The sequence below is a fragment of the Bidens hawaiensis genome, unplaced genomic scaffold (assembly GCF_021521415.1).
Source record: "Bidens hawaiensis isolate Kalapana, Puna unplaced genomic scaffold, B.hawaiensis_p1.1 tig00036332_1, whole genome shotgun sequence".
NCBI lineage: Eukaryota > Viridiplantae > Streptophyta > Magnoliopsida > Asterales > Asteraceae > Bidens > Bidens hawaiensis.
The window spans coordinates 55,352-69,312 of record NW_027496333.1 but is presented as its reverse complement, the minus strand read 5'-3'; the positions used below and the strand labels follow the sequence as shown (position 1 = coordinate 69,312).

At 40.0% G+C, this 13,961-nt stretch overlaps 1 protein-coding gene across 1 annotated transcript; it reads right to left on the bottom strand.

Annotated features, from left to right (window-relative positions):
* Positions 1-11,377: 11,377 nt before the first annotated feature.
* LOC143588357 (uncharacterized) lies at positions 11,378-11,959 on the bottom strand. The gene has a single exon (XM_077069380.1). It carries the CDS (start codon positions 11,957-11,959, stop codon positions 11,378-11,380), a length of 582 nt encoding a protein of 193 aa, XP_076925495.1.
* Positions 11,960-13,961: the final 2,002 nt, after the last annotated feature.

Sequence of the window (13,961 nt, the reverse complement as noted above, 5' to 3'; positions counted from 1 at the left end):
TTCCAGCACATCATGAACATATTTCGTTTGATGAATGAACATACCATCCTTCCTTTGATCCACCTGCAAACCTAAAAAGAAAGTTAGTTCACCCATTGCACTCATCTCGAATCGTTTCTTCATGACGTCCTCAAAATCCTGACACATGGATACTCTTGTGGCTGCAAAAATTATGTCATCCACGTAGACTTGAACCAGCAGGAAGTCACATCCATCTCTCTTTACAAAAAGCGTGCTGTCTATCAACCCCCTCTCGAAACCATTTTCCAGCAAGTAATCAGATAAAGTTGAATACCAGGCCCGAGGAGCCTGATGTAACCCATATAATGCCTTGCTCAACCTGTATACGTGATCAGGAAAGTCCGGGTCTGGAAAACCCGGAGGTTGCTCAACATACACAACCTCATCAACTTTCCCGTTAAGGAACGCACTCTTAACATCCAACTGAAAAACCTTCATCTTCTTAAAAGCAGCAAATGCCAAAAACAGTCGAATTGCTTCTAACCGGGCAACAGGAGCGAAAACTTCATTGTAATCAATACCCTCTTGTTGATTGAAACCTTTAACCACCAGCCTCGCCTTATTACGCACGACTATTCCCTTATCATCTCTCTTGCATTTGAACACCCATTTTGTGCCTATAGCATGCACATGCTTTGGTTTTTCAACCAAAGTCCACACTTCCATCTTCTTGAACTGAGCCAACTCTTCCTGCATGGCATCGACCCACGAGCTGTCCTTTAAAGCCATTTGATAATTTTTTGGTTCAATTTGGCTTATAAAGCAGGAGTACAAACATTCATTCAGTATACCTGTGTCTCTTATGCTGGTATAGACACAGGTGTTCTCGGTCAAACTACTTCTGGTTTGTACACCGGAGGACACATCACCTATAACATTCTCCAGTGGGTGATTCTTGTGAATTCTCGTGGTCGGTACAGCACCGACATGCAGATTGTCTTCTAAGTTTGAAGAGAGCTCATCTATGGTTGTTTCAGGCTGAGAGTGAAACGGATTAATGAATTCGTCTTCAGTTGAGGCCGCAGGGGTATTGAAAGGGTTTGATGTGGAAGGTTGAGATGTTTCAGTCATCTGATGGTGCAGTAAATTCTCTTCCTCATCAAAAATCATCTTCGTCGCAGTAGTTTCTTCCACTTCAGAAATCTCCAGATCAGGCACGTTAAACGACTTAAAAAGTTTAACATAGTCAAAGAGCTCCGCCGGTCCATTGCTTGGTTTTGGCGGTTGGTAACTAGTAATGTCAGTGTTACAGACCACCTCCACCTTGCAAGTGGAAGTATTGAAGATCCGTCTGTTGGGGGTCCCAACAACGTAACCAACGAGGATTCCCTCATCAGCTACTTCCCCAAATTTCGAGTTAGGCTTCAAAATCGAACAAGGAGACCCAAATGGCTCAAGACCGCACAAGTTGGGCTTCCTTCCTTGCATAAGCTCATAACACGTTTTTCCAAGCTTCTTAACCGTTAACACCCGATTCAGAACATAGCAGGCTGTAGCCACCGCTTCAGCCCAGAACATCACAGGAAGTTTTGAGTCAGCCAGCATAGTTCTGGCTCCTTCTATCAACGTTCGGTTCTTCCTTTCAGCCACTCCATTCTGTTGTGGAGTATACGGAGCGCTGAATTGATGCTCAATGCCCTTCTGAAGACAGAAGATTTCCATTTCAAAATTTTTGAACTCCGTCCCATTGTCACTTCTGATGTACTTAACTGATTTGCTCATGATATTCTCAACTTTTGTAATTAGATTCTTTACCATCTGAGCAGTCTCATCTTTAGTTTTCAGAAAGTATACCCACGAGTATCGCGAGTAATCATCAGTTATCACCAAGCAGTAGGAAGTACCGCCAAGACTTTGTACATTCACTGGACCGAAGAGATCCATATGAAGTAACTCTAGAGTACCACCTATTGAATTAATCTTCTTGGTGAGATGGCTTTTCTTATGTTGTTTTCCTTTCTTGCATGCAATACATTTATCTTCAAAGTTGAAATTCTTTAAAGGAACACCAATCACAAGCCCATTTCTGACAAGGTAGTTCATCTTCCGAAGATGAATATGTCCCATCCTCCTGTGCCACAGCTCCGATTCAGATTCGCTAGCTTTTGTCAGTAAACATGATTCTCCAGTTATCATTACAGTTGACCTCATATCCATCACATAAGTGTTTGTCTCACGTGGAGCTTTCATCACAATCCATTCTTCTGGTATTTGAAAACCAGGCTTTAACACAATCGCTTCATCTTTCGTGAAATGGACAGTATAATCTTTATCACAAATCTGCGACACGCTTAGCAGATTGTGCTTTAACTCCTCCACAAAATTCACATTCTCTAGTGTCATCCTCCCATTTGACACTGTTCCTCTTCCAGTTATTCGTCCTCCACTTTCACCAGCAAAACTAACTCTAGCTCCCTGAACAGGTTTTAAATCTTGCAACAAGTGTTTGTTGCCAGTCATGTGCCGGGAACAGCCGCTATCTACAATCCAAAGATTGTTGGCAGCCCTGTTCAACTGTTCCTGCACAATAAAACAATGAGTTAGAATCTTGGGACCCAAGACCAGTTGGTCTTGGATCGATACATCCCGTACCCTGGCTTTCTCAAGTTAGCGTCAGGATAATTTCTGTACGTCCTGTTAGGGAATCTCCCTGCAAATTGAGTGTAATGCCTTCCAAACCTTTGAGAATAGAAAGTGTTATTTCTTGTGGTTTGGTTGTAAAAATGAGGTTGGTTTTTATGAAAACTTGAATTCGTTACATTTTGGCAATTTTTAAAGTTTTCATTTTTAGCTGAAATAAAATGACGCTTATTCTCATTTTTATTTGGCTTCACATCTCTAAATCTCGGTTTCAAAGGACAATCTGCAACAAGATGTCCTAACCTGTTACATCTAAAGCAACATCTACTCTCCATTTTCTTGTCAAATGTTGGTTTGGATGTAGAGGTAGTATTACCATCCGTTCGTCTCACATAAGGTGGGACGTACGGATTGAGTGGAGAACTCTTTTTAGAAACTTTATCATTATCTCCACTGGTGGGTAATTCTACCTTTTCTTTTGTCTGACCAGATTCGGACAACATATCCGAATCTGATGAGACTGGACTTGATACAGAAATATTCACACTAGAAACAGGCGAACTTGTTTCGCCACAGCTAACACTTGGTTTGACACTAGTAATTCTAATTGGGGTTGACTGAGCAATCTCAAAATCAACAGATTTCTGAACACTTGGATTATAAGTGTAATTATGGTTAAAGGGTGGTGGAACCTCGTGGTATCCGATTCCTGCCCTCTTTGCAGAGGTACTTGGATCACTCACAAGGTGATCAAGGATAGCCGAGGAGTTTCTGAACTGCTCAAGTTTGCGGTTCAGTTCCACCACCTTTACCTGGTGGTCAGCAATCTGTTTATCTCTATCAGCAATCAATTTTGTCTTTTCTTCCAAAACCTCATAACTAAGATCAATAATTTCTATTTTCTCAGCAAGTTTAGTTTTAAGACTTTTAATGTCTTTTTCACAAGCCTTTATCTTAACTTTATAACTGTTTTCTCTTGCTTTAATGAAATGGTGATCTTCTTTAACAGTTTTAAACTCAGCATCTAATTTGACATACTGATCAGTTATATTGGTTAGTTGCTCAGTCAAATTTTCACAATTAGCACAAATAATTTTGGGACATACCTTGGATCTACCATCCTGATCGTTCGCCATGAAAGCAGTTTCTTCTTCATTTGCTTTCTTCTCTCCATCAACCTTCTCAACTTCTACAGCTTCAGTCTCAGCCATGTGTGCTTGTTCACCCAAACCACTTGAGTGTTGGTTCCAGTTGTATTCTCCTGCCTCTCTAGTTAACATGGCATTGATCTCGCGGTTAATTCCAGAGTGTTGGTTAGGCCTAACTTGTCCCCGTTCAACTCTCTCATTCCTACATTCCCTAGCAAAGTGCCCGAACTGTTGACAATTGTAGCACCTTACTTTTGATTTGTCAAATCCAGGCCTACCACCAACAAACTTTCTTCCTGTTTTGTTCATAAAACGTTTTACCCGTCTCACGATCATTGCCATTTGCCATTGCAAATCCATTTCTTCCAAATCGTCAGCATCAATCTGGTCATAATCCTCATCAAGAACGGCAGGGTCCACAATCTTCCCCTGGATATAATTCTCGTATGAAGCAATAAATGAAGCGTAGACTGCAAACTGCTCTTCAGCAGATTTTACACTCATAGGCATCTTGGTGTAATTATTGCTTGTGGGACCAGCTGAATAACCACTTGTAGAGGATTGAGGCTTTGAAGCACTAGATCCTCCAGCAACAAAACATACGTCCCCATTTGAGTTCACAGAAACATTTCCTTCATGTGCAGAGTCAGAACCTGACTCCCCCTTCGAATAAAATGCAGCAGATTCAGGCCTTGAACTTGAGCCTGAGTTAACTTTAGCACCATACATACCAGGGTCTTGTATCTGGTCTGTAGGTGTCTCCTTTCGTACCATATTTAGCTCATAAGTTCTGAGCTTGTTTACTGCAGTCTCTAAGTCACAGTTAGGAAAGTCTCTGTCATCCCTCATTAACACGGTGTACATTTCCCACTTCGGTGGGAGAGCATCTAGAAGCTTTTCAACGATCTCCTCCTCTCGATAGGCAATTGAATAGTTGCTAAGCTCTGTCATTAAGTGATAGTATCGGGTGATAATATCATCTAAGGATTCATTCTTCAAATATTTGAAGACGGAGAATTGGGTTTTTAAAAGTTTAATTTTTGAGGCACGTATACCCACGTTCCCCTCGAATCTGTTTTCCAGAGCATCCCAGAGCTCTCTTGCAGAAGTGTACTTTCGGAATGTATGAAGAACTTCTTGAGGTAGTGCCATAGTAATAGCAGCATGGGCCTTACTCTCAGCCTCGTACATTTTCTTCTCCTCGTCATCCATCTTACTGTACTTCTTAACCACATCACGTCCTTCGTATTGCATGGTTGGAGGTACATATCCATCCTGCATGCACACCCACATCTTGGCGTCCTGATATTTGATATACTGGATGAACCTGTCCTTCCATGCCACGAAGTCCGTTCCCTTCATCAACCTCGGGGCCTTAGTGGCTGACCCCGCCTCTACCTCCATCTTGACTAAATCTGAGATGTTAATCGCGGACATCCTTGCAAAAACCTGAAAAAAAAAAAACCTGAAAAAAACACAAAAAAATATTAAAACAGCTCAGATGGCGAAGTTAAGAATAACTTCGCTGGAAGTTAACTTCGCTGAACAAGAACTTCGCGGATCTTAAATTCGCTTGGCTTGGCGAAGTTAAAAATAACTTCGCTTAAAATGGGCGAACTTAGGATGTAAGCGAAGTTGGGTGGTAAGCGAAGTTACGGATAACTTCGCTGTGGCGAACTTATGAGGTAAGCGAAGTTGTGGTTAACTTCGCTAATCCTTATATCTTCGCCGAAACCCTAATCTCCAGTGACGGCAACTTCGCCTGAATTCAGCAACTTCGCCCGATGAACGGTAACTTCGCCCGATGAACACGAAGAACAGTTCAGATCTGAAACTCGGATTTTAACGAGAATTTTGAAGGTTTAAAGGCTTAAACACACTGGTAGGTAGCTTGAATGATTAAACACACCAAAAACTCGTCCCGGTAACACCCGAAATGAGACGAAATCTACACCCGCGTGAAATCCCGAACCTCACAATCGAGCCGATGGCTCTGATACCAATTGTAGGTTCCTGGACGTGGATCGTATACGGGAAATCTCTAACAACGCAGGTGCGGAATCCCTGCGTATATAGATACGAGCGTAGATATTGTAGAGATTGAATACACGAACAATGAACACGAGCTATAAGGTAAACACGTTATATTGAATAACCAAACCCGTGACAGTAGGTCACTGTTACAGAGAACAAAACGAAACAAAACGTAAAACCAAAACCCTAACTCACGTTCTCCTCTGTTTCGGCTGAAACAGTGTATTTAAACACGACAACTTCGCCACTGGCGAAGTTGTCAGTAACCTCGCTAGATCAGCAAGTTCGCCATAGCGAACTTGCTGATAACTTCGCTAGTTTACAAAACAAACCATAAACAAACCATTAACTATATTACAGACTCGATAACAAATACTAGACTATGAACTACTGACAAACATGTACCAACAAAAATGTACCACGACCTAAAGGCACTTTACCGGTGGCCAAACATGAAAGCCGACATAGCCACCTACGTGAGCAAATGCTTGACTTGTGCAAGAGTCAAAATAGAATATCAGAAACCATCTGGTCTGCTACAGCAACCGGAACTTCCAACGTGGAAATGGGAACACATTTCCATGGATTTCATCACGGGATTACCCAAAACACCGACGGGATGCGATACCATATGGGTGATCGTTGACCGGTTGACTAAGTCTGCGCATTTCTTAGCGATCAAGGAATCAAACAAAATGGAAAGACTGACTCGCACCTATATGAAAGAAGTAGTGTTTAGACACAGAGTGCCTGTCTCCATCATATCTGATCGAGATTCTCGTTTCACTTCGCACTTCTGGAAGTCACTACAGAGTGCACTAGGCACCCGCCTTGATATGAGCACAGCATACCATCCTCAGACGGATGGGCAAAGTGAGCGCACCATTCAGACCTTGGAGGACATGTTGCGTGCATGCGTGTTGGATTTCGGAAAAGGTTAGGAACCTCACTTACCTTTGGTAGAGTTTTCGTATAATAACAGCTACCACGCAAGCATTAAAGCAGCGCCGTTTGAAGCGTTGTACGGACGGAAGTGTCGATCACCTCTCTGCTGGGCAGAGGTGGGTGATAGCCAAATCACTGGTCCAGAACTAGTACTTGAAACCTCTGAAAATATTGTTCAAATCCGAAACCGCATGGCAGCAGCACGAGATCGCCAAAAGAGTTACGCCGACAAGCGCCGAAAGCCTCTTGAATTTCAAGTGAACGACCAAGTTTTACTCAAAGTCTCACCTTGGAAAGGTGTAGTTCGCTTCGGAAGGCGAAACAAACTCAATCCACGATACGTTGGCCCCTACCGGATAACTGAGCGCATTGGTCTGGTAGCATACCGACTGGATTTACCAACGGAACTCAGTAGCGTACACAATGTATTCCATGTATCCAATTTGAAGACATGCCTTTCCGATGAAACCCAAGCAGTTCCTTTGGACGAGTTGCAAGTTGATGAACAGCTACGCTTCATCGAAGAACCAGTCGAAGTTTTGGATTGGGAAACCAAAACACTCAAGCACAGCAAAATTCCAATCGTTAAGGTTCGTTGGAACTCGAAACGTGGACCGGAGTTCATGACGGAACGCGAGGATAAAATGATGAAAAAGTATCCTCACCTTTTTGAAGGGTTGACCAAACACCGAAAACCGCGAAAGCCGTCAAACCGTCAGAAATCACCGGAGGTATGAATTAAATTTCGGGAGGAAATTTCTTTCTACTAGGGGATGATATGACAAACTGAAAAATTTTTGCCTTTTTCAGACACCCATCGTGACTTGACTCAAATTTTCGGGACGAAAATTCTTTCAACATGGGAATGATGTGACACTCGTCAATTTCAGGTTAACTCCGTTAATTCAAACTTAAGATCACACGAACTGTAACGCATATCTCATTACATTTAAATTAGGTTTTAAATGACGCATGGCAATCACTACACAAGTAGTCTTTCGGAATTTCACCGAAACACACACGAGTCGACTCAAACCGTTGTTGAACAAACAATAAATATTATAAACAAGTACTTGGTATAATTATGTTACGTTTATATGTGTAAGTTTGTGTTTGTATGTATAACATCATATTATGGATGTAATTGACTAGTTATGCTAGAATTAAACTAAACTAAAAGTTGAGGGTGCAAGTTGTAACATGTAGGTTAATTAATAAATATATAAACAAGTTAATATCATAAACCCTAATCCCCTCCACTCTCCCTCTCCCCTCACCCGACGGCAGCCCCCTCCCCTCTCCTCTCTCGTCGACCGAGCCACAAGGCACACACACACACACGTATACAAGTCGGTTTCAAGCTTGATCGAAGGATTAAGAAGCTAACTAGGTAAAAAAAACACCTTATCTAATCCATTCCATCAATTAATTGCATGATTAAACCTGTAATTGTAAACCCTAAGTGCTATATATGTTGTTTGTTGATGAATTAGGGTTACATGCATGATTATTAGTGCAAAGGTTATTACTTTGTTGAGTTTTAATGAAAACTGATGCTGGACAGATTATTGAATTCGTGTTTGGACGACTGTAACTCGATGTTAATGTTATGTTTTGATGCGATTGTTGATTCTACAGTATACTAGGTCAAGTCTAGTTTCTGAAAAGTCCGAGTTTGTAATTTTTGGAGGTATAAAAGTCTGTTTTTATCATTTTACAAAACTGTCGTGAAAGGCTGATTTGGGAGACCTGCTGTTAGGCTGTTTTGCGACTAAGATATCTCATAAACTACAAGACAAAATGGGTTGGTTCCACTTCTGGAAGAAAATACATTGAGTTAGGAACCTAACTCAAGTGTTCTTGCATTAATTGGATTTTTCATTTAACGGGAATAACAAATAATATTCTGTTGCGCATGATAATGATTGTTGTGTGTTTGCTGTGACGTTTTGATCTTTGTGGTAAAACCATATATGATAAAAATATAATAAAAATAGGTTTAGAAACCTAACCCACTTATGCTTCTGTGATGATTTTTGGTGATTTATTTGACTTTTTAGAATTTATTAATAAGAGTAATCTTGTCGAGTGAAAATCTGCATGGATAATTTAGCTACGGTATTATTTAAATTGTTATGAAAAGTGCATAACCGATCGATGTTTGCTATGTTTTGACCAAATTGCCCTTTTGGGGGATAATTGCTAGTAATGTAAAATATTAATACTTGACACGTAAGTAGTTGTTCACACATGTAACGTATCACCAACGTGTTTGTCGAGTCGCACTTATTTCACAAACGAAACACGAAACGCATCTCATGCATAAGTTGTATGTGTCGAGTCTAGGGACTCACTCGCAGTTTAAATACTTAGAAAATCTCGTTTTGTTTTTAGAACACTAGTGAGGCTTTTCTGTGACGCACACCTTTTTCTCGGATCTTTTTGGTTATCTTCGAAAACAGTGAGTTTCACGTTCCCCTTTTACTCTTTTAAACGCTTTTTACTTGGGGGAGATAACATACTCCAAAACGCTTTAGATTTTGTTATTAGTTATACATCACTTGTAAGGCTAAGTGGCAAGCGAACCAACTAAAGTCCTTCATAACATCGAACTGTTTAATATTGGATAATAGCGAGTCACTGTTGAGTAGTACTACTGGGTTTGACAAACCCCACCCAACGCTAAACTCGACTGGAGGTCGAGTGGGTGTAATCTTGGCTAACACATTACCATGGTCGTGGTTGACATGGTGGCAAGGCAATTGATAAACAGTCAGCTTCGGTGTCGAACACTTAGTAATACTTGTTGTATAGGCTAGCTACCTATCGATATATAATTGACATGACACTATCTGGTAACGCAAACGCAAAACGTAAACGCAAACGCAAACGCTTTATTTATATAAACTTGTGAACTCACCAACCCTGTGTTGACACTTTTAGTATGTTATTCTCAGGTAGCCGAGGCGGGCGCGCTGTATAGGAACTTGCATTTCATTGAATTCTATCGTTTTTGCAAACTTGTTTTTAAACTGTTATTAATTGGGTTTTAAGTCGTCCTGCGTGACGCAACACTTGGTTTACGAATTTACGCTTCCGCACTTATTTAAACTTAAATGTTTTCGTGGTTTGAAAACTTTATTTATGGTGTTTGATTATAACTAATGATTCCGATCCTGTTAGTTCACACCCTCTGACGGTAATACTCCGTTAGTGGATTTTGAGGGTGTGACAGTACCCCAACCCCGTTTTAACTTTAGTACTTCTCTGGGCTCCAATAAGATTATCTAATTTCTCAGATGATACCTTAAACCTTTCGACTTGTTTTTCCATTTCTTTCTTATTAGTAACTTCGAGTCTTAATTTCTTAATCTCTTCTTTTAAATCATTGATTATGTCCTTATAGTAAGTGACATTATGTTTTTCTCGAAAAATTTCAAGTCTAAGATTAGTGACATCATCGTGATGAGTTTTGATCTTTTCAATGTAGATCTTATCAGCCTTTACATATTCAGTGTTCAGCTGACGAAGTTTTGCATTTTCTTTCAAAACTTCATCTTGCAAGTATCTATAGTATGTAACTTTGTTGACACATGCTTCTGTGTAAAGATTTCGTTTTACCTCATCAAGGTGTGATGCACAAGAATCGGCAGCAGAAGATGAAGAGGGTTCATCGTTTGAAGTGAAAGCCATGCTAGCCATATTTAGAGGATTCTGCAACTCTTGAAACTGTTCGTCCCAATTCATATCGGTGTGGATTTCTGTTTGATAAACAAGGACTCTTGAATTTGAGCTTGAGCTGCCCTTGTGTGAACGATTCCCGATCCTTTGAGCTGAGTTGTTTGCCCTTTGATCCTCAGGCCTCTTTCCAGCAGCTTTTGCGTCCGCTTCTTCAGTTACTTCTGTCACCTGTATATCGTTTGCTGGTTTGGGAGGATTTGTGCATTCTCTAGCAAAATGACCCATCTTTGCACAGTTGTAGCATCGAAGCTTGCTCTTGTCAAAACCAATTCGCTTTCGATCTGAATCATTGAAGATGTCTTTTCCGTAGGTTTTGATGAAATTGGTGGCCCTTTGGCCATGGCCATCTGATACTTGATGTCCATTTTCTCAAGATCCTTTTGATTTATGTCTTTCAGATCACCTATTTCAAACTGAGCAGGTAACAAATTCCCTTGCAACAGCTCTTCATGACAAGACAGAAAAGCTTTAACGATTGTCACATTTGAATCATTTAGCATGGGAATTGCTTCACAATAGCTGGATGGCTTGTTTGCTTGAGGTTTTGTTGCAGAAATTCCATGTGCTTTCAGAGCTTGAGCAACTGCACTGTCAACTGCTTTTTGAAATGAACTTGCACTGGATGGAGTTGATGGGTTGCTGGTGGAGATGAAAGCGGTTGATTGTGAAGGGACAATTGGTGAGTACTTGGGATTGGTCACGGGATATACATTCGGTTGGGGTTTGCTGACAAAGGCTGTTGGCACACTTGAGGATGTAGAACTTACTCCGGCTTGATTCAGAGAATTCATGTGATTGTTCATCCTCATCTGTTCATCCATTTCGAATGATTTGATGGTGGATATTAGTTCACCATTTGTCATCCCATTTAGATTCGTGGTTCTCTTGATAGTTATTGTGTTTACACTTCAGCTGTAAGGCAAAGAGTTCATCAACTTATGGCTTACCTCAGTGTTGGGAATGTTAACACCTGCAGCTCTTACTTTGACCATGAGCTTCTCAAACCTTTTCACTAAGTCAAGCATAGCTTCACCTTGACGATGGTTGAACATATTGAATTCTTCCTTCAACAGTGCCTTCTTGTTTTCTCTAACTTCGGCATTTCCTTCAACCATCTCAACAAGAGCTTCCCATAATCCTTTGGCACTTCTGTGTTGTCGTAGTCTTTCTGTGATTTCATTTGACAGACAGACTGTCAACAACAGAAATGCTTTCTTATTTTGTGCTAACTTATCCAAATCATCTTGATCATAATTCTCCGGTGCCTTTGGTTGTTCTCCAGCATCAGTGCGAGTTGTTGGAACATGAGGACCAACTTCAAAACATCTCATTAAATCAGTTTCAGTTAATGAAATGAAGTTCATGAACCTCCATTTAAAATCAATGAAGTTATCATCTAAGGTCATAAACTTAGGAGGTTTCTGAGGAGTTCCAACTTGATTTTCTAACAGCAAATAACCCTTCAATAATTCTGAATCAGTACTGGCCATGGTGTAAATCTTCAAAAGAATTTAATCTTCCAAACAGTTAACTTTTTCGCTTAAATAGCTTCAAGCGAAGCAAAAGAAACTCAGGCAAAGCGAAAGATTTTCAAGCGAAGCGAAAGACACTCAAGCGAAGCGAAAGAAATTCAAGCGAAGCGAAAGACTTTCAAGCGAAGCGAAAGACTCTCAAGCGAAGCGAAAGAAACTTAAGCGAAGCGAAAGGATTTCTTAAGCGAAGCAAAATTGTCCAAAAAGCAAATCTTCCTTAAGATCTGTTTCACCCACTTTTGTCAGTTCAAGTATGATGTTTGGTACAATGTCTAAGCGAAGCGAAAAAATTTTCTTATCAACCCAACAAACTTGGAATCCGTAAGTACCACCTTATGAAGTTGTTGCCAATTCTTTTGGTATTTTTGATAATTTTCTTTGTCAAGAACACTTGAACACTTATCTTCTTCTTTTCAAGATCAAAACCCAAAGTTGTGATCCAAAAACCCTAAACTAGTGAGCCGAAGCTCTGATACCAATTGTAGGTCCCAAGTCGGGTGGATCAAACAACGTCTTTGGATCAACCTAACTTAGTGCTAGCGGAAATCACACTAAGCAACCAAGAGGTCTCGGATCTTGAGTTTATTTTCGGTTAAGGAAATGAGAGGTTAGAGAGAGAGAAAGTAATAGAGATCTTACAAGAGATTTTCTTATGTATATCAAACTTCAAAAACCAACCACCTTGCTTCTCATGGCATGCTCCCTATTTATAGGGAAGCATGCATGAGAAGTATGATATGTCAATTGCCCAATGGGCTTCTTTACAATGGACCGTGACCCAACAATATACAAAATGACCCGTAGGCCCAAACATATAACTTAAACAATACAAAAGACTAAATATACAAAATGGGACTAACACTAGTTTTCAAGTACGAATTATAAATCCCAAACAAACATCCTTAGAATTCACTAAAGTTTTTAATACCAAATTTACCTTGCCAGAGCAAGGCCAAAAAGAAGAGCGTTGTTCGTGCAGGCAACAGCTACACCTTCAAAAGAAGAAACAGTTGGTATCCCTGTCGGCGTGTTCCCCTTATTCATCACCAGAATCATCTTAAACTTAAAAAGTATATAGGCACCCTTCAAGAGAATCACGAGGATATTTGAGATATTTAATATATCTTTTCCTTTCAGATCAAGGAATGTGCACCGACGCAAGCCAAGTGATTCAAGGTGACAACAGCCATTAGTATTGCCTGCAACACATTGTTTTTTATGCCTTTCCCAATGAGTTCAAGGTGAGTTAACTTAGGTAGGTTTTTCCAAATTGCTAAGGCCACCTCATAATCCATACTCAACAAATCATCATCCTCATCACCATTCCATATAAATACATCTTGGTTGAGTTTGAGTGTTTTTAGCAAGGCACAATATCATCCAACAACTTCAATGTCCTCTGGCATAAATGTTACATTGACAAGACTGAGCTCCTCCAATAATGATAAATTCTTCAGCGCGGTAGCATATATACTTACTATTTTTAGACGCGGAAGAGAAACATATCAGAATTTTGATTTTTAAATAAAACTGATATGTTAGCTATCAATGATTAAAGAAATACTAATACCATTACCTATCAACAACATACTAAACAAACAATCAAATTACTAATTTCATCAATTAATAATCTAATTTCAGAGAGCTCACATCACAATGAATGAGAGAATCGTTGATTACAAGCCACCGCTCCTCTGTCGAAGATCGATGATCAAACAAATTGATGAAATGGCGGTAAATAATATATTCTTTTTGTTTAAAAGATTTACCCTTTTTAATTTTAGTAAACTTGACAAGTATTTTTTGAACCTCAGTCAAAATGTTCATTAAAAACATTCTTAACGAATTTTTATTTTGGTTTATTGGATTTTAATAATAATCACTATTCATTTTATCGTCATTGGCGGTCCTAAATTTTAAAAAGTTGGCCCCCAATGGTCCTCCGTTAAAAGTGACTTAA